Source organism: Corylus avellana, chromosome 10 (genome assembly GCF_965113065.1).
Source record: "Corylus avellana chromosome 10, dhCorAvel1.hap1.2, whole genome shotgun sequence".
Taxonomy (NCBI): domain Eukaryota; kingdom Viridiplantae; phylum Streptophyta; class Magnoliopsida; order Fagales; family Betulaceae; genus Corylus; species Corylus avellana.
The window spans coordinates 2,825,184-2,848,460 of NC_142499.1; the positions used below are offsets into that span (position 1 = coordinate 2,825,184).

The 23,277-nt window shown below is 34.7% G+C and overlaps 2 protein-coding genes and 2 pseudogenes across 3 annotated transcripts; 3 read left to right on the top strand and 1 right to left on the bottom strand.

Annotated features, from left to right (window-relative positions):
• Positions 1–1,563: 1,563 nt before the first annotated feature.
• Positions 1,564–3,512, top strand: LOC132191275 (hydroxycinnamoyl-CoA:piscidic acid hydroxycinnamoyltransferase-like). Its single transcript, XM_088511318.1, has 2 exons — positions 1,564–2,973; positions 3,221–3,512. The coding sequence occupies exon 1, from the start codon at positions 1,570–1,572 to the stop codon at positions 2,920–2,922; it is 1,353 nt and encodes a 450-aa protein (XP_088367444.1). The 5' UTR covers positions 1,564–1,569; the 3' UTR covers positions 2,923–2,973; positions 3,221–3,512.
• Positions 3,513–8,991: 5,479 nt separating this feature from the next.
• LOC132191276 (hydroxycinnamoyl-CoA:piscidic acid hydroxycinnamoyltransferase pseudogene) lies at positions 8,992–10,447 on the top strand (annotated as a pseudogene).
• Positions 10,448–15,492: 5,045 nt separating this feature from the next.
• Positions 15,493–17,466, top strand: LOC132161599 (hydroxycinnamoyl-CoA:piscidic acid hydroxycinnamoyltransferase pseudogene; annotated as a pseudogene). The gene is made up of 2 exons (XR_015909368.1): positions 15,493–16,926; positions 17,139–17,466. The product of XR_015909368.1 is annotated as a hydroxycinnamoyl-CoA:piscidic acid hydroxycinnamoyltransferase pseudogene (transcript).
• A 518-nt stretch (positions 17,467–17,984) lies between these two features.
• LOC132191278 (mitochondrial fission 1 protein A) lies at positions 17,985–22,968 on the bottom strand. The gene is made up of 5 exons (XM_059606223.2): positions 22,757–22,968; positions 21,315–21,447; positions 19,305–19,426; positions 18,332–18,395; positions 17,985–18,244 (listed from the first exon to the last, which is right to left on the bottom strand). The coding sequence occupies exons 1-5, from the start codon at positions 22,847–22,849 to the stop codon at positions 18,159–18,161; spliced, it is 498 nt and encodes a 165-aa protein (XP_059462206.1). The 5' UTR covers positions 22,850–22,968; the 3' UTR covers positions 17,985–18,158.
• Between the last annotated feature and the right edge of the window lie 309 nt (positions 22,969–23,277).

Below are 23,277 nucleotides of genomic sequence, written 5' to 3' on the forward strand. Positions count from 1 at the left end.
TCTTATATACCCGAAATTTTATTTTGTGTGTAACTCTCTCTCATCTTCATCTTCATTAGCCGCTTCGCAAATGTGACCGTAAAATTCTAGCAAAATGCTCCAAAATCGTGGTGAGGAAGATGAAAATGAGGGAGGGTTACGCACGGAGGAAAATTTTGGAGATAGATGAGATTAAGTTAATTTACTAAAGCATTATGACATGACAAAGCAATGGTTTTTGTTAAGTTACTAAACAGAAATTGATTTTAAGGAGTAAATTGTTATTTTGCCTTACTCCGAGGACTTAAAAATTATTTTTTATACCAAGGACATATAAATTATTTGTTATACCATATGTAGTGATTTGTAATTTAGGCCAACCACCGAGACCACTTTTTCATTTATCCCTAATTTTTATGTGATCCATCCAAAATTATAATTAAGTTTAAAATTTACTAGTGATTCATCCAAAATTTAATGATAATTTTTACTATTGTGTCAAAAAATATGCATTTAAGGATATAAAAGTGAGAGTTTATATAGCATTTGTGGTGACTTAACCCATTGAAGATTTTCATCGTTGTCCAAACACAACAAGACATTCCCATAGGTGCAAGATACTACTAGAGATGCCTTTTTGGTTAAACACCGGATCCGGATTCCCTCGTATTAGAGGAAGAATATGAGACTCATATTTCAATCTTGGCTGTCCAATTTGATCTAACGCTCTACAGAGTGCCACGTGTCCCACTAGAAAATAATTAATAAAATATTATTTAACTTTTAAAAAGAAAATAAAAATAAAAACAATGGGGTGACCGGCCAACCTATAGGGGGTGGTTGGCCACCCCAGTTTAGCCATGGGGTGGCCGAATGGCCAAATAAAAAAAAAAAAAAAAATGTTTTTGGCCCGCGAGCCACCCTGGCCGTGAGGTGGCCGGTCTCTTCCTATATTGTTTTTATTCTTTTATATTAGTTTATTATTATTATTATTTTTTAAAATTAAATAATATTTTATTAATTATTTACAATGGACACGTGGTACTCTGGATTAAAAATATGAGAGTCACATATTTTTAAAGACAAATTGATAAAGGCTGCCATAGATGGGAAGTCGTAGGACATATGATTAGTAGAAGGACTTGTGAATAATATATATATATATATATAGTAGAAGGACTTGTGCATAATATATATATATATATATATATAGAAAAAAATATTGCAAGGACAATGACACAATTTTTTTTTTTTTTTTTTGCAAGACAATGACACAATTATACAAAGAAGACAGGCAACGACGATAATGACAAATCGATAAAAGCTGCCATAGATGAGAAGTCGTAGGACATATGATTAGTAGAAGGGCTTGTGCATAATATGCTCTTTTGTTTTACCCGCATAATATATATAAGGGTGAAGATAAATAGCATGCTGCCGACAATTTTTTTTTTAATTAAAATATTAAAATTCTTTTTTTCCTTGCTTGGCGTTGTTATTAAGCGCATATTCTGAATCACGGCTTTATATATATATATATATATATATATATATATATATCCTATCCATATACCGAAGCCTGAACCAAAAATGATAACTTTAAAGTCTACTTGCATGATTGTTCCAAGCGAGCCAACCCCAAATGGCCTTTTATTGTTATCAGAGAGCGACCAAGTGATGCAGTGGACTCATGCACCACTCATCATCATTTACAAACCCAACAACAACACCAATATTATACCATTTTCAATTGAGACAATGAAGAACTCCCTGAGCCGTGCATTGGTTCCCTACTACCCACTTGCTGGCCGGCTACACTGGATCGAAGGAGGCCGACTTCAACTTCATTGCAACGCCATGGGAGCTCAACTGACTGAAGCTTACTCTGAATCAACTCTGGATGAATTTGGTGATTTTACACCAAACGGTATAATTCAATATCTTTTCCCTAGAGTTGATTACAGTACTACTTCAATTGAGGAACAACCCTTATTCTTGGTGCAACTAACAAGATTTCCTTGTGGTGGCCTTTGTGTTGGAACGGCCATATCCCACATTGTGGCTGATGGACGGGCTGCAATGAACTTCACCAATGCATGGGCTAAGTTGGCTCGTGGAGAGGATCTGGGGTGTGATGAGATGCCGTTTCATGATCGAACCATGTTACGATCACGTGAAGTACCACATGTGCTTCCACGTTTTGATCATATAGCGTTCTCAAAACCACCACTCTTAATAGGTTGCTCCGACACTAAAGCAGAGCAAGAAAAGGAAACTAATGCTGTCTTACTCAAAGTCACCAAAGAGAAAGTTGAGGAATTGCAGAAAAAAGCCAATCAAAACATGGTGTTGGCACGACCCTATTCTAGATACGAAGCTGTCGCCGGCCACATCTGGAGGTGTGCATGCAAGGCACGTGCAGGCGATAATTGTCAACCAACAAGAGTTCGCCTCGCAGCTGACGGCCGCAATCGGTTCAAACCACCTCTACCTCAAGGATACTTTGGGAATGCAATCTTCGAAGCCGTGACATCGACATGCCTTTATGCTGACCTCTTGTCCGAGCCACTAAGTTATGCTGCTGGAAAACTGAGGGAAGCAATTGAGAGAGTTACAGATGAGTATATAACATCCGCTCTTGATTTTATAACAAGTCAAAAAGATGTGGCTCCTCTGAGGAAAAGCTTCCACATCAGAGGATACACTGAAGCACCTTTCTTAGGAAATCCCAATGTTAGTATTGGCAGCTGGATTAGTTTGCCTTTGTATAGTGTAGATTTTGGATGGGGAAAGCCTCTCTACGTGGGTCCAGGGATCTTGAATTCTGATGGTAAGATATTTATCATGCCAGGCCCTTCAGATGAAGGATCTCTCGTCATAGCATTGTGTTTGCAAACACAATGCATGGATTCCTTCAAAAAGTTCTTCTACGAGGATATATGATCGGTCTTAAGAAGTCGTCTGTCAATTAGTAGTGATGATGATGGATCTTCGGTGAGTTATAGCCCAAATATTTTTTTCATATTTTTTTTATTCAAGTATCTCTCATCTCATGGTTTTAGAGGTTAAATTCTTGTATATATATTTATTTTAACTGCTCTAGGTTTCTTTTTTCTTTTTTCATGTCAACTGTTTACTTTTGTTGTAATTACTTCCCTCTTTCTATTGGGTTTTCTTCGCTTGCATACCTTGTGTGGATGGCTTATATTATAGATATCTTAAATTTTGTTTTTCCATTTAGGTCATCTTTTGACGCAGAAGAAATCAAGGGTCCTTCATAAGTGATTCACGTGGATGGATGGGAGTAGAGAAGTTTGAACGTGCATGGAGTCAACAACCAAAAGTTGGATTTTCATTGTTAGTTTAAGCTGGTTTATTATTTGTTTTCCTTTTACGAGTGTTGGTTTTACTTTAAGGAATTATTGTTAATTAGCAATTGGAAGTCTTTATTTGTAATAATTAAGATTTCTTAGTCCTTAATGTTTATAGGTCTTTGAAGCCTATATAAAGGTATGATCATGGACTTGTTTTTATTGTCATTGGTTGAATAAAATTTTCCTTAAGAGTTATGAAAAAGTGACGTGTTTGGTTTCGTAAAGTTTTGAAAAGTGTTTTAGGTTTTAATTTTTTAAGAGTTGATAAAAAAATGAAAATTAAAAATTATTTTGGTGGTAGTCACTTTTGAAAAAAGTATTATATGTAGATCCAAATTTGGTTGGTAAAATTTTGAAAAATGTTTCTGAAAAACAAAGACTTAGAAGTGTTTTTGAAATGCTAAAAGAAAAATTTAGAAGGTAAAAGTGACAAAAATAATAAAAATAAAAATTGCTAGGGCAGGTCAACAGGTGGTGGCCATTGCGACGGTGGTGATTTTGCAGAAACCGGGGCACAGACGATTCTAGTTGCCACCGCGGGAGTTGCCCATTTGTGACCAACACCAAGAAGCCGCTAAATAATCAACAAAAATTGCCACCACTGAACAAATCACGCCAACCACCGCTTTTTATATATATATATATATGGGTGAAGCAAAAGAGCACGCGGCGTGCTAAGCACGCCAGTGTAATTTTTTTTTTTTTTTTGCATTAAAATATTAAAAAAAAATTTCTTGCACAACGTGTACTCTGAATCACGAATCTATATATATATATATATATTCCTTTCAATGTAACATGCAACATCACATCTGAAAAAACAACAATTAAGTCAATGCTTAGTTATTTTTTTTAAAGATGAATTGTCTAATTTCATTTTTGAACTTCCATGTTATTGATGAAGCTTCAAACATGTAGGGAACCCGAAAGCAATAGTGGTTCCAATACTGAGTGCCTACAATGTTTATGTTATTTGCCATTTATTTTTTGTTCTCAAGATAAATACATAAACAAACAACTCAACATAAAACATTCTTCAAAACCCAAAAACATTTACCTATATGTCACATTAAAACACTTTTTCTAATAAAAAAAACAAAAAAAATCCTCCAAATCACTGCACATTAACAAACATTCATGAAAAGGTAGTTTAGTTTGTGTGTAATATACTCGGTAAACAGTTCATATTCAAAAGGCCTTCTTCCATAACATAAAAGGTGTCTTAAATTCGGTAATTGTCCAAATATATTTCTCAATATATAGCCATTTTGATACATTCTTTCAGGGGGAAAACTCAAACTATTAAAAGAAGCCAAATCTGGAAGCGACTCACAGTTTACATTGTTAAGATTGGGAGTTCTCAGTTCTTGCGAGCGAATGCTGCAGCAATCCCACCAGCAAGAAGTCCCACGGCAGTGGCCGTGATGCCTATTCCAATAACACCATCTGCATTCCAACAAATGTATTCAAAATTACTTCAGTCCAATGCGACTATGTGATTAAAAGTTGATAAAAATTCCAGCCATTACCTTTAGCAATCTTATCTTCAATAGTCTTCTTAAGGGTCAGAGCCTGCCTCCAATCAGGTGCAATCTACAAAATCAAATGTTCCAGAAATGAGCATAAATTACTTAAATAACATCAGCAGGCAGTTAATAATCAAAATCCTCACAAGCACGACACAAATTTATTTATACAGATATGAAAATGAAAAGTGTAACAACCACGTTATATGAGCTGAGAAATGATTAGTGTGTCAAAAAATTACACTACATATTCGCACTGGAGCAATTTTCCCACAAGAAGTATCTTAATCATTTCAGCACCACCCCTCGTGGTCGGTGGTAGCTGTCAATACAGGAATTGACAAGATGGGTGGGGAAATAGAAGCCTCATTCATGCAATATTGCACGTTGAAGATACAGTTGATGGCTATTTTGTTTTCACACCGGGAAATGTGTTTTTCCAGCGTCAGAACATTATTTCTATCCCGGATTCTGCACCAGTACCGAAATATGTAGGCCATATAAATGTCGAGCAATATGAACCGATTAATTCTTTTCTTTCTATCTCGAAGCCAACTTGTGGCACCGACTACAAATTATGTGGCTGTCAACTGAATATCGATAACAAATGTTATACACGCTTTCATGGTTACACTCTCAAGTATATTATCCTTTAGGAATAAATGTAAAATTAATAATTGTGGTTGACCTAAATTATAAATTACTTCATGTGATATAAAAGATATTTTATAGGTCTTTGTAGTTAGCCTAAATTATAAATCACTCATTGTGGTATAAAAAATAATTTATAGATTCTCAATGTATACCAAAATAATAGTTTACTCCCTGAAATCAATTTTCATTAAGTAATTTAAACAAAACCTGTCACTCTGCCACTTCATACCTAGTGTTATTTTTAATTTATGACTTTCAAAAATGACAATTTAAGATTTTTCACATCATTTTACAATGCCAGCTAAAATTACATCAACCCTCACTCTACGTAGTCATACGACTACAGTAAATTAACATAATTTCTTGTATCTCCAAAATTTTACTTTGTGTGTAACTTTCTCTCATCTTCATCTTCGTTAGCCGCTTCGCAAAATGCGACCGTCAAATTTTTGCAAAATGCTCCAAAATCGTGGTGAGGAAGATGAAAATGAGGGAAGGTTACGCACTGAGTAAAATTTTGGAGATAGATGAGATTGAGTTAATTTACTATAGCAGTATGATATGACAAAGTAACGGGTTCTGTTAACTTATATTTACTTAACGAAAATTGATTTTATGGAGTAAACTGTTATTTTGGTTTACCCCGAGAACTTATAAATTATTTTTTATACCACAAACAGATAAATTATTTATTATACAACATGTAATGATTTGTAATTTAGACCAATCACAAAGATCAATTTTGTATTTATTTCTAATCGTTAATGTGATCCATCCAAAATTATCATTAAATTTAAAATTTACTACTGATTCATTCAAAAGTCAATGATAATTTTTACTATTGTATAAAAAAAAAAAAAAAAGGCGTTAATTTGTATAGCATTTGTCGATGCGTTAACCCGCTGAAGATTTTCACTGTGGTCCAAACACAATAAGACACTGCCATAGGTGCAGGATACCACTAGAGATGCGTTTTTGGTTAAATGCCACCTAGAAAAAGATATATATTGCAAGGACAATGATACAAAGAAGAGAAATGCCAAATTGATAAAAGCTGCCACATAGATGACAAGTCGTAGGACATCTGATATTTTAGTGATAAGCACTACATTAGAAGGACCATGCATAATAATTTTATAAATGACTTTTTTTTTCGGGTGTTTTTATTTTTTAAACACTTTGCGCCGTAGTTTTGGAATTTAAAGCTAAAAAATGACGAGCAATGCATGTCACCTAACTTTTATTCAAACAAACGGAAGTATGTAGAAGATGGACTAAAATAATTGTCTAGTTTGTGAGATTGGAGTATCACTTTAAAAACTTTGAAAGTAAAAATAAAGCGGTCATGCTTTGCTAGTAAAGTAGTGATCTAGATAATGGATCTTTTGGTAAGTTATATAGCCCAATTTGTTTATAATGATTAGAAAGACTAACAAAAAAAAAAAAAGGAAAAAAAAAAAGAAAAAGAAAAAAGTCCACCTACGACTGTATTTTACTTTAACTGCAGTAGCCTTTAGGTGTCTTTCTTTTTCCTTTGTCATTTTAACTGTTAAGTGTTCTGGTAATTACTTCCCTCTTTCTAATAATTTGGTTTTCTTGACTTACTTAACTTGCTTATGTGGTGTTTTTAAGGGGTAGTTCAATCGGCCGTAGACCATACCTAATAAAACAGATGTTACTAGTTTAAATTCTCCCTCCCCCTTCTTTTGTGTGGACATGACAAAAAAAAAAAAAAAAACTAGCTTATGTGGTTGGCTTATATATATATATGGAACTAATGGTATTGGAAAGGTAACTCAAAATACTGAGACGTGTGCGGAATCTAAGTTTGAATTTAATCCGATTTTAACTCAAATTTGAGAAATTTGGATTTAATCATTTCTTTGATTTGATTAAATTTAACCACATCATATAGGTCATCTATTATGATTGGTTAGGTTTAGTCACATTTTTTAAGTCTTCTCAAAGTGTGTATTAAGCCTAAAATCAATGAAATTTCTTACATATTTATTAAAAATCTGAAAAACACTAAAACAACATAAAATCAAACAAATAACAATGCTAATAAATTAACATATGCGAGTTAAATGGCTTGAATGTGCAATATTTGGCTCTTATATATATATATATAGGCAGTTAGTGGTTACTAATTTTTTCAAAACCTAAAATTGCTAACGGTAATCTCCTAGGCGGTTAACGGTTTTTCGTAACCGCCTTTAAAAGTGGTTAGCGGTTAGTAGGCGATTAATAACTGCCAACCTTTTCACCCCTAGTAGGATTCATCAATGTATAGTTATTTTTTGAGCCTAACAATATTAATATATTAATATTGTTTAAATTTAATATTTTAACTAGATGAATATTCTTAAGCATTAATTAATTTCTTTGCAGTTAGATGAACAATTAATTAATATGGCTCAACACGCTCAAATAGACATCATCCAATAAGCTTGGAAACGGATCCTCTCAATTTCAAATAAAATGGAGAGTATCCATTTAGTATATTTAGGAGGGTAAATTTGTCCCGCAAATTTATCCCTAAAAAAAAAAAAAAAAAAAAAGACAATATTACTCTTATTTGAAATGGAGAGAATCATTTTCCCAATATTAGACGCATTTTCACTCTTACCCTCTTAAATATACAATTGAATCCCTAGTTTGATCCATCCAAAATTGTCATTAAATTTAAAATTTAATAATTATTCATTTAAAATATAATTATAATTTTTAGTACTCACGTCAAAAAAAGAAAAGAAAAAAAAGAAGGTAAAAGCAAGAATCTGTGTATGATTTGTACCGCTGTCCAAACACGACAAGACACTGCCATAGGTGCAAGATACTATTAGAGATGCCTATTTGATTAAATGCCACCTAAACAAAAAATATTGCAAGGACAATGATAGAAAGAAGACAGGCAAGGAACACGTGCTAGATATACAGTGCCAAATAGATGAGAAGTGGCAGGACATATGATATGATCAGCACTACAATAGAAGGACCTTCGCATCATAATTTTTTAACATTTTGCAACGTACTAGGGTACGTAGTTTTGGAGTTAAAAGGTTATGAGCGACACATACATGTGACTTAATTTTTATCCAAATAGATAGAAGCACTTACAAGCTAGATGGGATAATAATTGTCACAATTTGATAATTCAAGAATGTGAAAGTACGAATTTGTGTATTATTTCCGGTGTAATTAACCCGCTGAAGATTTTCACTGCTGTCCAAACACAAGAAGACACTGCCATAGGTGCAGGATACTACCAGAGATGCCTTTTTGGTTAAATGCCACCTAGAAAAAGAGAGGCAAGGACGATAATGCCAAATTGATAAAAGCTGCCATAGATGAGAAGTCGTAGGGCATCTGATATTAAAAGGGCCTGGGTATGTTACCAAATAAAAAAAAGGACCTGTGCAAAATAATTTTATAAATGATTATATATATATGTTAAATTTTGTGTTTCATTTAGGTCATCTTTTGATGCATAGAAATCCATATACTGAAGTACTTACAACCAAAAATGATAACCTTCAAGTCTACTTGCATGGTCGTTCCAAGCGAGCCAACCCCAAATGGCGTTTTATTGTTATCGGAGAGCGACCAAGTGATGCCGTGGACTCATGCACCTCTCATCATCATTTACAAACCCAACAACAACACCATTATACCATTTTCAATTGAGACAATGAAGAACTCCCTAAGCCGTGCATTGGTTCACTACTACCCACTTGCTGGCCGACTTCATTGGATCGAAGGAGCCCGACTACAACTTCATTGCAACGCCATGGGAGCGCAGCTGACGGAAGCTTACTCTGAATCAAAACTGGACGAATTTGGTGATTTTACACCAAACGGGATAATCAAACATCTTTTCCCTAGAGTTGATTACAGTGCTACTTCAATTGAGGAGCGGCCCTTGTTATTGGTGCAACTAACAAGATTTCCTTGTGGTGGCCTTTGTGTTGGAACAGCCATATCCCACATTGTGGCTGATGGGCGGGCTGCAATGAACTTCACCAATGCTTGGGCTAAGTTGGCTCGTGGAGAGGATTTGGGGTTCGATGAGATGCCATTTCATGATCGAACTGTGTTACGGTCACGTGAAGTATCGCCGGTGCTTCCACGTTTTGATCATATAGCGTTCTCAAAACCACCACTCTTAATAGGTTGTTCCGACACTAAAGCAGAGCAACAGAAAGAAACTAGTGCTGTCCTACTCAAAGTCACCAAAGAGCAAGTCAAGGAACTCCAGAAAAAAGCCAATCAAAACATGGTGTTGGCACGACCCTATTCTAGATATGAAGCTGTCGCCGGCCACATTTGGAGGTGTGCATGCAAGGCACGTCTAGGCGATGATTGCCAACCAACAAGAGTTCTCCTCGGAGCCGATGGCCGCAATCGGGTCAAACCACCGCTCACTCAAGGATACTTTGGGAATGTAATCTTCGCTACCATGACATCGACGTGTCTTTATGCTGACCTCTTGTCCAAGCCACTGAGTTATGCTTCTGGGAAACTGAGGGAAGCAATTGAGAGAGTTACAGATGAGTACATAACATCCGCTCTTGATTTTATAACGAGTCAAAAAGACGTGGCTCCTTTGAGGAAAAACTTCCACATCAGGGGATTCACCGAAGCACCTTTCTTAGGGAATCCCAATGCTAATATTGGTAGCTGGATCAGTTTGCCTTTGTATAGTGTAGATTTTGGATGGGGAAAGCCTGTATACGTGGGTCCAGGGATCTTGCATTCTGATGGCAAGATATTTGTCATGCCAGGTCCTGCAGATGAAGAATCTCTCATCATAGCATTGTGTTTGCAAACACAACGCATGGATTCCTTCAAAAAGTTCTTCTACGAGGATATATATGCTCAATCTTAAGAAGTCATCTGTAGTGATCATGATGGATCTTCAGTGAGTTATATATCGCTCAATTTTTATTTTTATTTATTTTTATTTTTTATTTTTTTAAATTCAAGTATCTCTTATCTCAATGTTTTGGAAGTTAAATTCTAGCATATTTATTTTAACTGCTCTAGGTTTCTTTTTTATTTTTCATGTTAACTGTTTACTGTTGTGGTAATTTCTTACTTGCCTCTTTCTATTGGATTTAATTTGTTGGCTTTCATACCTTGTGTGGATGTGGCATATATATATATATATATATATATATATATATGTGTGTGTGTGTGTGTGTGTGTGTGTTAAATTTTGTTTTCCATTTAGGTCATCTTTTGATGCAAATAAATCAAGGGTCCTTCATAAGTGATTCACGTGGATGGATGGGAGTAGAAAAGTTTGAACGTGCATGGAGGCAACAACCAAAAGTTGAATTTTCGTTCTTAGTTTAAGCTAGTTTATGATTTGTTTTCCTTTAATTTATGAGTGTTTGGTTTAGGGTACGTACTTTTAAGGAATTATTGTTAATTAGTAATTGGAAGTCTTTATTTGTAATAATTAAGACTTCTTAGTACTTAATGCTTATAATTAAGTCTTTGAAGTCTATATAAAGGTATGATCATGGACTTTTTTTTTATTTTTTATATTGTCATTGGTTGAATAGAATTTTCCTTTTAGAGTTATGAAAAAGTGACATGTTTGGTTTCGTAAAGTTTTGAAAAGTGTTTTCGCAATGATTAAATCTTTCCCTTGTTATCTCGGCAACCAAACAGATTGTGTGTGTATGTTTTTTTCTTTTTTCTTTTCCCTTTTTTTTTATTATTTTTATTTTTTATTATTATTATTTTTTAATTTTTAATTATTTTTAATTTTTTTAGGACACATGGCGTATTATGGAAGTGACACATGGAAATTCCGTTGACGGAAGTAATGGATGTATTGATTTTGTTTTTTCAAATAAGTTGGGTACTAGATTTGTCCCGTTTTAAAACTTAGGGGGAAAAAGTAAAAATTGTCAAACTGAGGTACCAAAAAAGTTATTAACCCTAAAAATTACCCTAAAAATTATTTTGGTGATAGTCACATTTGAGTAAAGTATTATATGTACATCCAAATTTGGTTGGTAAAATTTTTAAAGATGTTTCTTAAAGACAAAGACTGAGAAATGTTTTTGAACTTCTAAAAGAAAAATTTAGAAGAAAAAAGAAAAAAAGTGAAAAAAAAAAAAAAAACAACCAAAGGTTTAAAGCATAGAAATCCATATACTCATGAAGTCTGAACCAAAAATGATAAACTTCAAGTCTAGTTGCCTAATCGTTCCAAGCGAATCAACCCCAAATTAATGACATTTTATTGTTATCTGAGAGCGACCAAGTAATGGCGTGTGCTCATGCACCTCTCATCATCATTTACAAACCCAACACCACCATTATATCAACCTGGACGGAGCCATATCTTCTCTTAAAATATAATCTTTTCATTAATTAAGAAGAAAACCATGCCCATATAATTGGAGCGGTACAAAAAGACAAGAATCAGGGAGTAATTAGAAGGCAAGTCAATGTGATCTCATGGTGGAAAATGCCTCCAGATGGTGTTTATAAATAAATTGGGATGCGGCTATTGATAAGACTAGAAAGTTGATGAATGTGGGTGTTATTGTAAGGAAAAAGTATATGGGTAAGGTCTTGGCATCAATGTGCTTGTCTCTTCCGTATATCACCGACTCAACAATGACGGAGGCTTATGCGGCTTGGAACGCAGTATTTTTTGGCAGAGATTTATACCTACGAAATGTTATTTTGGAAGGTGGTGTATTGGAGATTGTTAATGCTTTTAAGTCGAAAGACCAACTGTGGCTGAAATACGGTACGTTGATTGAAGATGTGAAGATTGTTTTGCACAGTTTCCAATCTTGAGTAGTCGTGATGCACATAAAAAGTGAAACAAATATAGTAGTACCGTAGCACATCTGTGGATAAAGGGGGTGCTTAAATTAAACATCAGATGGAAGAATACTCGGATCTTATTCATGAAGTTGTACATGCGGAAAGTTGTAATCTTTTGATGCTTTTTGAATGATTGATTTTTTTTTTCTTTTTTCTAATGAATGATTGAATATTTGAATGAAAGAGGTTTCAGTACCTTAAAAAAAAAAAGAAAAAGAAAAAGAAGAAGAGAACCTCTTATGGGCTTACTTATCCTAGCTAGCTAGCAGGTTTCGAGCAATCAATTCTTATTTGGACAAATAATTTTTTTTTTTAAAAAACTCTTTCATATTTATTATTTAAATTATTTATAATTCAAACAGTCCGACACCGTTAGCGCCACAAATCCCCCGAACAGTGACCACTACAGCATCTAGTTGCCCACCCATCACTACCCTCATTTCTGCTAACGCCAACGACGACCCAACACCACAGCAACTCAGCCGCACCGCCGAACCACCACGAGAATGCATTGCCACAGCCACCACTAATCACTCAAGCCAAACCCTACAACGAAGTGTCCAAACCTTGTCAATTCATGCTACAGGAATTGACAAGGTTTGAAGGGCTTAGGTATTGTTTCTGGGGAAATAAAAGCCTCATCCTGTCATCCATGCACTGCAATAATGCATGCTCCTATGACCCACCAAAAGAAAAACCTAATTGATACGAACAAAAAAAAAGTTGTTGTCATCCATGCACTGCAATAATGCATGCTCCTATGACCCACCAAAAGAAAAACCTAATTAATACGAACAAAAAAAAAAATGTTGAAGATAAAGTTGATGGCTACTTTTGTTTTCACTCCGGGAAACAAAAGCTTTTCCTCGTCAATCTTAATTATATGCCATAGTTGGATGCGTCAATGCATGTTTAGTTGTTTTCTGACCCTACCAATATTAATAATTGTTGAAAGCAAAGCCCACTGAATTATTTAGCTTTTAGCTGTAAAATACCAAATAAATATTTTGGATATATATATACAATCTTACATTACTACACTCTTTAAGTATACAATCTTTAATGTGATGCATCCAAAATTATTATTAAATTTAAAATTGACTAGTGATTCATCTAAAATTTAATGATAATTTTTACTATTGTGTTAACAAATATGCATTCAAGAATGTAAAAGTGAGAATTTATGTAGCATTTGTCGTGTGGTTAACCCGCTGAAGATTTTCCTTTGCCATGTATATATATATATTTTGTGTGTTTTTATTTTTTAAACACTTTGCGCCTACGGTCGTTTTGGAGCTAAAAAATTACGAGTGACTTATGTCACTTAATTTTTATCCAAACAAACAGAAGTAATTACTAATGGATTAATAATTGTCACAATTTGAAAATTCGTGGGATTCGAGTATCACTATATAAACTTCGAAGGTTAAAATGACAAAGTGGTCATATTTTGATAGTAAAGTAGTGATCAAGATGATAGATCTTTTGGTAAGTTATATAGCCCAAATTTGTTTTAATTTTGGTATCACTCATCTCATGGTCCTAGTTAATTTAGAGGTTAAATTTTAGCGTATATATAATGATTAGAAAGGGCAAAGACAAAAACAAAGACAAAGACAAAGACAAAAGAAAAAAAAAAAAAGGTCTAGCTATTTAATTTAACTTCTCTAGCCTCTAGGTGTCTTTATTTTTCCTTTGTTATGTTAACGGTTAACTGTTCTGGTAATTACTTCCCTCTTTCTAATAATTTGGTTTTCTTGGCTTGGGTAACTAGCTTGTGTGGTACTTGGCTTTTATATATATATATATATATGAAACCAATACGAATCTAAATTTGAATCCAATCCGATTTTAACTTAAATTTGAGAAATTTCGATTTAATCATTTCCTTGATTTAATTAAACTTAACTACATCATATAGGTTATTTATTATGATTGGTTAGGTTTAGTCACATTTTCTAGATCTTCTCAAAGTTTGCTTTAAGCCCAAAATCAATGGAATTTCTTACATCTTTATTAAAAATCTGAAAAACACTAAAATAACATAAAATCAAACAAATAACAATGCTAATGGATTAACATATGCGAGTTAAATGGCTTGAATGTGCAATATTCGACGCTTATATATATATATATATATATATATATATATATATATATATATAAGCGGTTAGTGGTTAATAGTTTTTTTAAAACCTAAAACTGCTAACTGTAATCTCCTAGGCGGTTAGCTATTTTTCCTAACCGCCTTCAAAAGATGTTAGCGGTTAGTAGGCGGTTAATAACCGCCAACCTTTTCACCTCTAGTAGGATTCATCAATGTATAGTTATTTTTTGAGCCTAACAATATTAATATATTAATATTGTTTAAATTTAATATTTTAACTAGATGAATATTCTTAAGCATTAATTAATTTATTTGCAGTCAGATGAACAATTAATTAATATGGCTCAACACACTCAAACAGACGTCATCCAATAAGCTTGGAAACGGATCCTCTCCATTTCATCCATTTAGTATATTTATGAGGGTAAACTTGTCCAACAAATTTATCCCTAAAAAAAAAAGACAATATTACTCTTATTTAAAATGGAGAGAATCATTTTTCTCAATATTAGACACACTTTAATTCTTCCCAGCTTAAATTACAATTGAATCCTTAATGTGATCCATCAAGATTATCATTAAATTTAAAATTTAATAATTATTCATCTAAAATATAATTATAATTTTCAGTAGTCACGTCAAAAAAAAAAAAAGAAAAAAAAGAAAAAAAGAAGAAGGTATAAGCAAGAATTTGTGTATGATTTGTACTGCTGTCCAAACACGACAAGACACTGCCATAGGTGCAAGATACTATTAGATATGCCTTTTTGATTAAATGCCACCTAAACAAAAAATATTGCAAGGACAATGATAGAAAGAAGACAGGCAAGGAACGCGTGCTAGATATATAGTGCCAAATAGATGAGAAGCCGTAGGACATCTGACATTTTAGTGATAAGCACTACATTAGAAGGACCATTTATAATAATTTTATAAATGACTTTTTTTTTTTTTTTTTTTTTTTTTTTTGTGTGTGGTTGACCTATATATTATATGTATATGTTATCCATATACTAAAGTAATCTGAACAAAAAATGATTACCTTCAAGTCTACTTGCATGATCGTTCCAAGTGAGCCAACCCCAAATGGCCTTTTGTTGTTATCTGAGTGCGACCAAGTGATGCAGTGGACTCATGCACCTCTCATCTTCATTTACAAACCCAACAACAACACCATTAAACCATTTTCAATTGAGACAATGAAGAACTCCCTGGGCCGTGCATTGGTTCACTACTACCCACTTGCTGGCCGACTCCACTGGATCCAAGGAGGCCGATTGCAACTTCATTGCAACGCTATGGGAGCGCAACTAACGGAAGCTTACTCTGAATCAAATCTGGACGAATTTGGTGATTTTACACCAAACGGGATAATCCAACATCTTTTCCCTAGAGTTGATTACAGTTCTACTTCAATTGAGGAGCAGCCCTTGTTGTTGGTGCAACTAACAAGATTTCCTTGTGGTGGCCTTTGTGTTGGAATAGCCATATCCCACATCGTGGTTGATGGACGGGCTACACTGAACTTCACCAACGCATGGGCTAAGTTGGCTCGTGGAGAGGATCTGGGGTGCGATGAGATGCCATTTCATGATCGAACTATGTTACGATCACATGAAGTACCGCCTGTGCGTCCACGTTTTGAACATATATCGTTTACAAAACCACCACTCTTAATAGGTTGCTCTGACACTAAAGCAGAACAAGAGAAGGAAACTAGTGCTGTCTTACTCAAAGTCACCAAAGAGCAAATTGAGGTACTGCAGAAAAAAGCCAATCAAAACATGGTGTTGGCACGACCTTATTCTAGATACGAAGTTGTCGCTGGCCACATTTGGAGGTGTGCATGCAAGGCACGTGCAAATGATGATTGTCAACCAACAAGAGTTAGCTTCTCAACCGACTGCCGCAATCGGTTCAAACCACCCCTCCCTCAAGGATACTTTGGGAATGTAATCTTCACTGCCGTGACATCGCCGTGTCTTTATGCTGACCTCTTGTCCAAGCCACTGAGTTATGCTGCTGGAAAACTGAGGGAAGCAATTGAGAGAGTTACCAATGAGTACATAACATCCGCTCTTGATTTTATAACGAGTCAAAAAGATGTTGCTCCTTTGAGAAAAAACTTCCACATCAGGGGATACACTGAAGCACCTTTCTTAGGGAACCCTAATGTTTTTATTGGCAGCTGGATCAATTTGCCTTTGTATAGTGTAGATTTTGGATGGGGAAAGCCTGTATATGTGGGTCCAGGGATCTTGCATTCTGATGGCAAGGTATTTGTCATGCCAGGTCCTTTAGAGGAAGGATCTCTTATCATAGCATTGTGTTTGCAAACACAATGCATGGATTCCTTCAAAAAGTTTTTCTACGAGGATATATGGTCAATCTTAAGAAGTCATCTGTAGCTAGTGATCATGATGGATCTTCGGTGAGTATAGCCTCCTTAAGTATCTCTCATCTCATGGTTTTAGAAGATAAATTCTAGTATATTTTAACTGTTCTAGGTTTCTTTTTTCTTTTTTCATGTCAACTGTTTACTGTTGTTGTAATTACTTACCTCTTTCTATTCACCAGATTTTCTTCGCTTGCATACCTTGTGTGGATGGCTTATATATATCTTAAATTTTGTTTTCCATTTAGGGCATCTTTTGATGCAAAGAAATCAAGGGTCCTTCATAAGTGACTCACGTGGTTGGATGGAAGTAGAAAAGTTTGAAGGTGCATGGAGGCCACAACCAAAAGTAGGATTTTCATTGTTAGTTTCAGCTGGTTTATGATTTGTTTTACTTTTACGAGTGTTGGTTTAGGGCACTTTAAGTAATTATTGTTAATTAGTAATTGGAAGTATTTATTTGTAATAATTAAGTTTTCTTAGTCCTTAATGCTTATAAGTCTTTGAAGCCTATATAAAGGTATGATATGGGCTTGTTTTTATTGTCATTGGCTCAATAAAATTTTCCTTTTTTTTTTTTAAGCATTATAAAAAAGGTGCGACAGTTTGGTTTCGTAAAGTTTTGAGAAGTGTTTAAGTTCTAGTTTTTTAAGAGTCCTGATAAAATATGAAAATTAAAAATTGTCTTGGTGGTAGCCACATTTGAAAAAAAATATTCTTTGTAGATCCAAATTTGGTTGGTAAAATTTTGAAAAATGTTTCTGAAAAACAAAGACTGAGACGTGTTTTTGAAATGCTAAAAGTATTATTGATGAAGCTTCAAACATGTAGGGAACCAGAAAGCAATAGTGGCTCCAATACGGAGTGCCTACAGTGTTTATTTATGTTATTTGCCATTTCTGTTCTTAAGATAAATACACTAACAAACGACTCAAAACATAAAATACTCTTCAAAACCCAAAAACATTTACCTATATGTCACATTAAAAAGACTTTCTAATAAAAACAAAAAAATCCTCCAAATCACCGCACATTAACAAACATTCATGAAAAGGTAGTTTAGTTTGTGTGTAATATACTCAGTAAACAGTTCATATTCAAAAGGCCTTCTTCCATACATAAAAGGTGTCTTAAATTTGGTAATTGTTCATATCTATTTCTCAATATATAGCCATTTTGATACATTCTTTCAGGGGGAAAACTCAAACTATTAAAAGAAGCCAAATCTGGAAGCGACTCACTGTTTACATTGTTAAGATTGGGAGTTCTCAGTTCTTGCGAGCGAATGCTGCAGCAATCCCACCAGCAAGAAGTCCCACGGCAGTGGCCGTGATGCCTATTCCAATAACACCATCTGCATTCCAACAAATGTATTCAAAATTACTTCAGTCCAATGCGACCATGTGATTAAAAGTTGATAAAAATTCCAGCCATTCATTACCTTTAGCAATTTTATCTTCAATAGTCTTCTTAAGGGTCAGAGCCTGCCTCCAATCAGGTGCAATCTACAAAATCAAATGTTTCAGAAATGACCATAAATTACTTAAATAACATCAGCAGGCAGTTAATAATCAAAATCCTCACAAGCACGACACAATTTTATTTATACAGAAATAAAATTGCACTCAGAAAGGATAAAATATCATTTCAGCAGCAAGCCGCCCTTTAGGAAGAGTTAGTACAAAACAATACTGAGTTCACCTTCGAAAACTACCGTCATATGTAAAGAACTGATTAGTAGGAAATGTTGATGATGTCATGACTCAGAAAACGAATCCTAGAATTAACCCTGCTTATAAATAAATCTATTCACAAGGAAAAAACATATTGAACCTCCTGATAAAGGAAAAGGAAAGTGATGAGGGAAAAAAAGGACTTGCTCAAAATGCTACTCTAGAAAAGAATACATTGATTTTATTCTTTACAAAAATTTACAGCTATCAGACAAAAGATATACCAGAGAATAAGTCAAGGCCGAGATGGAGATTCTATTGAAAAGCAGATTTTTGCTATCTTCAAATTTTTTTCTTACTTATTACAATCAATTTCTAACATTTCTTACTATAATGAAAATCGTATAGTTCCATGCACATGCAAAATTTTAGGGTAAATAAAGAAAGACCCATAAATGGCGAACAGACCAGCAAAAGTGAAGACCAAAATGATTGAACACAAAAAAAAAAAAAAAAAAAAAAAAAATTCACAATGTTGGATTCACGTGAGGAATGGTAAAACACAAAAAGTCAAAAAGACTACAATGCTGCCTCCATTTGCATTAAATTAAGACTGTTAACTCAAGCATATGCAAAATGTAAAGCACGAGTGTTCAAACACATTGCAGAACAGGGAAGATATATCACTGAATAGGACGTTAAGTAGTTGCAGTACAAAAAGTAGAAAAACAGTTAAACAACCTCTAAACATCGGTCCACAAGCTGCCGACTCCTCGAGTATTCACCACTTCTGTAATACCCAATAGCCAGAAGATAGAGCTTCTCCCTCTGCTCCAAAGGACTACTAGCGTTGGCCAAGGAAGCTGCAAATGACAATGTTGCACAGTTCAAAAATATAATTTCCAGTGAAGTGAACTCCTGCATTTCCTGATATGGGAACCTCAAGAGAAACACATCAGAGAAACAATTGCATCACAGGAGAAAAATTGGTCACAGGATTAATATGTTTTCTTCTCCATTTTTTAACAGAGAAGATAATTCAATTAAACAAAAGAGGGAGGGAATTAATTCCACCTCCTTTTAGAGGAAAATTCAATCAAACAAAAGAGCGGAAAATTTTCTTTTTACCACTCTGGAGGATCAGGTTCCAATTGCTTATCTCAAGGCTATGTATGGAGCAATCACTTCCTAACAATATCCCCTGGGCACTAGCAGAATATGGGAGTTCCTTGGCTTTTAAGGGATTGTAAGGAATCAGCCCAATATAGGATTTGCAATAGAAACTTTAGTAAGACACCAATGGTTACACACTTTTTTGGTAAGTAATTAACAGAAAACTCATAGAATTGATTTCACTGGCAAGTGGTAGAAAAACATTCTAAACAAGGGTACATAAAACTCCCCCTAATCCGGCGACAACCAACAAAGACACGACCACCGGAATTCTCTTCTTTAATTTCGACTTGGACATTGAAAACCACCTCTTTAGGGCGTTAGTCTTCTTCATGTTCTTCTCCTCCTTCCTCCCCACATTTTATTTGTCCTTAAATGCTTTTTTTTGTTCCCAGAGGACCAAGAGAGTCGCACATGCCATCCTTTGACGAGATGCACCTCTAGATGGTATATAAGAATACATTCCACCAAAGAACATTCCTTATTCTTGAACATCCATTCAAACCAAAAATAGGATTTCTGTAATGAACCCCAATGATCAGATCGCCACTGAAGTTGAAAGGGTGATTCTGACATATATCAAAACCAACGCCAATCTCGGCATTCAACTTGTAAACGGTTTGGTTGCTTACTTACAACCGGAAAGCAAAGGGATTGCGAGGATGGAAAGGAAGAAGAAAAGAAGATGGGTCAGACCCAAATGGGGTCGTCGGTTTGGAGCCATGGTTTAGGTGGGTTGGTAGAGAGAGAGAAATGTAGCAAAATTGTTTGTTTTCTGTCTAAGAGAAAAAGTGTGGGATGTCAAAGTGAGAGGTGCAACCTGATAGTTGTAATATATTTTACTAACCCCTAAAAAAAGTGCAGTGTACGTGATGCGTTTTTTGCCACAGCCTGATTTGGATGGAAAGGATATTAAAATTAAAACTTCAAATTAAGGAAACAACTGCAGCAATTTGAAGTTTGTGGAGGGGATTGAGAAGGAGATAGTAGTTTTGAGAGGGTAGGGGGTTGTAATTTACAAAAAAAAAGAAAAGAAAGATAAATAACACTTTACCCCCATAATACCACATTATTTCAAATGCACCACCAAACTTTAAATTGTTGCAACTCACCCATTAATTCAACATTTGAGTTTCAATTTGTTGTTTCCGTCCAAATCAACCGTTTATAGAAAAGAGTGTAAAATGACCAAATTACCCATGATGAGAAAAAAAACTCCCCAATCTCTTATGAAAATCCAAAATGCTGAGAGAAAGAGAACTCATAGCTAGTGCTCAAAAGAACAAAGCCTCTACACAACTTCTCCTCACTACGATTTATTTTGCAAGCTAATGGATTTTTTTTTTTTTTTCATAAGGCATTTGGTTATCCATCTAATTTAACCACTGATTTGGATTGGTTTTATTTTTTTGGGGGGGAGGTTGGGGAGGAAAAATTGAAACTGAAACTTTTAAATTAGAGGACAAGTTGCAGTAATTTAAAGCTTACTGGCATGATGGAGAATTAAGTGGTAATTTGGAGGAAAAAGCTAGAACCTAGAAATAAAAGGAACATTAACTACTTTATTGATTTATGTACCTTCAAGCATGGCTATCCCACGTTGCACATCTTCTGGTTGCCTTGAATGAACAAGAGCCCAAGACAACCTCATAATGCTTTCACTCTTACGTTCATTTGCATCACCAGCCTCAGAAACTTCTCTCTCACAGCCCTGCCAAAGTATATAATAGGATTTAAACTGTCTGAGAAGAATGAAAAAGGATTTAAAAATGTGAACAGCAGTAAGAAACCCAGAAAAGATTGATTGATTGATTGCTTCTTATGTCACAAAAATGTAAAAATATTGACTTCAAGTGGTATAGCTTACATAAATGTTAAAGACTACTACCAGAAAAGATGTTTGTGCTCTTTTTCCTTGTTTCTGATCTTGCTAGGTGTTATCTCTAGTATTCTTCCTGTATACTTGGATTGCGCCCCTTGCGCTTTCAAACAATTTGCCTTACTTATCAAAAAAGCTTCCTAGGGATCCTAAGGGCTTAACAACCTTATTTGGAAACTGTAATCACATAATATTACAATCTTAGGTCCAAATTGGTATCTATGCCAACAAGGCCTGCACCATCTATGTGATTTCCTAACATGTAGTTATGCACCTATATCACTAACCAACTCACAGTGTGAACAGAAAAAAACATTTCCCCATAGCATCCGCAAGTTGCTCATAGGAAAGTGAATATATGGTGATCACCATAAAAGTTAAAAACTCGGAGAGTAGATCAACTAAAGTCAATGACTCGAGCACCTCTTCACCCGTCTCACTCCCCTTCCCCAGCACATATCTTTCAATTTGCGACAACAAGATGAAGTATCAGCAGCTTGAGCATGTAGTCGTTCTATGTAATCATCAGAGAGAGAAACTAGCTTGACACCTTGTCTCTCATGAAGGGCTTTAATACCCCCAGGGTTTATTATCCCTAAATTACTCAACAAATGAGGGAGCACTCTTTATCTACACACAGTGTCCTACTAGACACCTACAAAAATCATGAGTGCTTGAAAAACAGAAAAAACAACTTTAAAATGTCAATTTCAACAAACCCTAGTGGTTGGTCCTACATTACAATTCAGAATCAGGTTTGATTTGAAAATATTCAAATACAAGAAGCCATAATGAAACGAAATAACCAGTCACAGCGTTTCCTTGTATGTGCTATTTGTAAACCGGTCCATAAATTTTTTTTTTTTAAATAATCACATCCAAACGCATGTAAGTATTTCAATGCATGTAAGTATCAATCCAATCGTTTTTCACATGAGACAAAAATAAGAAAAATAGAACAAATTTGAAAACCAAAAATACTGAATTCTAAGATATTTGTGACCCGAGCAACCCAAAATTAAAAAAGGAAAAAATAAATCTAATCAATTTGATCAGTTAAGTTGAATTGGTTTTCTATTTTCAATCATTTTCTGGAAGCCAAAAGGAAAATCGAGATATGGGGGAATTTATGATTGCTTACGACGATGATGTCGCGGTCGCACCAAGGGATCTGATCTCCGCCGCCGAAGAAGGAGCCGACGGACTCGAAGAACTTGCCGATCTTGGCCTCCATAGCTTTTTCGTTACAGAAATTCAAGACTCTTTAGCTTATCGGAGTTAAAACTGGAAACTTGAAAGGTGGTGATGAGAAGAGGGGGTTTAGTTCAGGTGTTTTATTTATAGGTTTGGCCTATTAAACCGCAAATTGGGATTGAGGGGATTTTTGCGTTTTTCTTCTTTCTGTGACAAATGGTACGGATGTGGACACGTGTCAAGATGGTTAAGGACCTGCAGCATATTTTGATGCAACGTGGCGTGGTTTCTCTTTAAGGGTTATGATTTCATATATAAAAATGTGATTTTAAATTAAATTGCAAAAATTAGATTGTTGGAATTGTAATTTAAAAATGTCAAAAATTTGCGTTTTGAAATCCCGAGTAAGGAAATTTTTTAATGTTAACAATTAGAAAGGGCTTCTTTTGCTACAAAATTGTAGAGGGT

Excerpts from the sequence above, each read along its gene's own strand:
- LOC132191278 (XM_059606223.2), bottom strand. The coding sequence starts at position 22,849 with ATGGAGGCCAAGATCGGCAAGTTCTTCGAGTCCGTCGGCTCCTTCTTC. Across the intron at positions 21,448-22,756 it reads GCGACCGCGACATCATCGTC|GGCTGTGAGAGAGAAGTTTC; the intron begins GTAAGCAATCAT and ends ATACTTTGGCAG. Across the intron at positions 18,245-18,331 it reads TGAAGATAAAATTGCTAAAG|ATGGTGTTATTGGAATAGGC; the intron begins GTAATGAATGGC and ends GTTGGAATGCAG.
- LOC132191275 (XM_088511318.1), top strand. The coding sequence starts at position 1,570 with ATGATAACTTTAAAGTCTACTTGCATGATTGTTCCAAGCGAGCCAACC.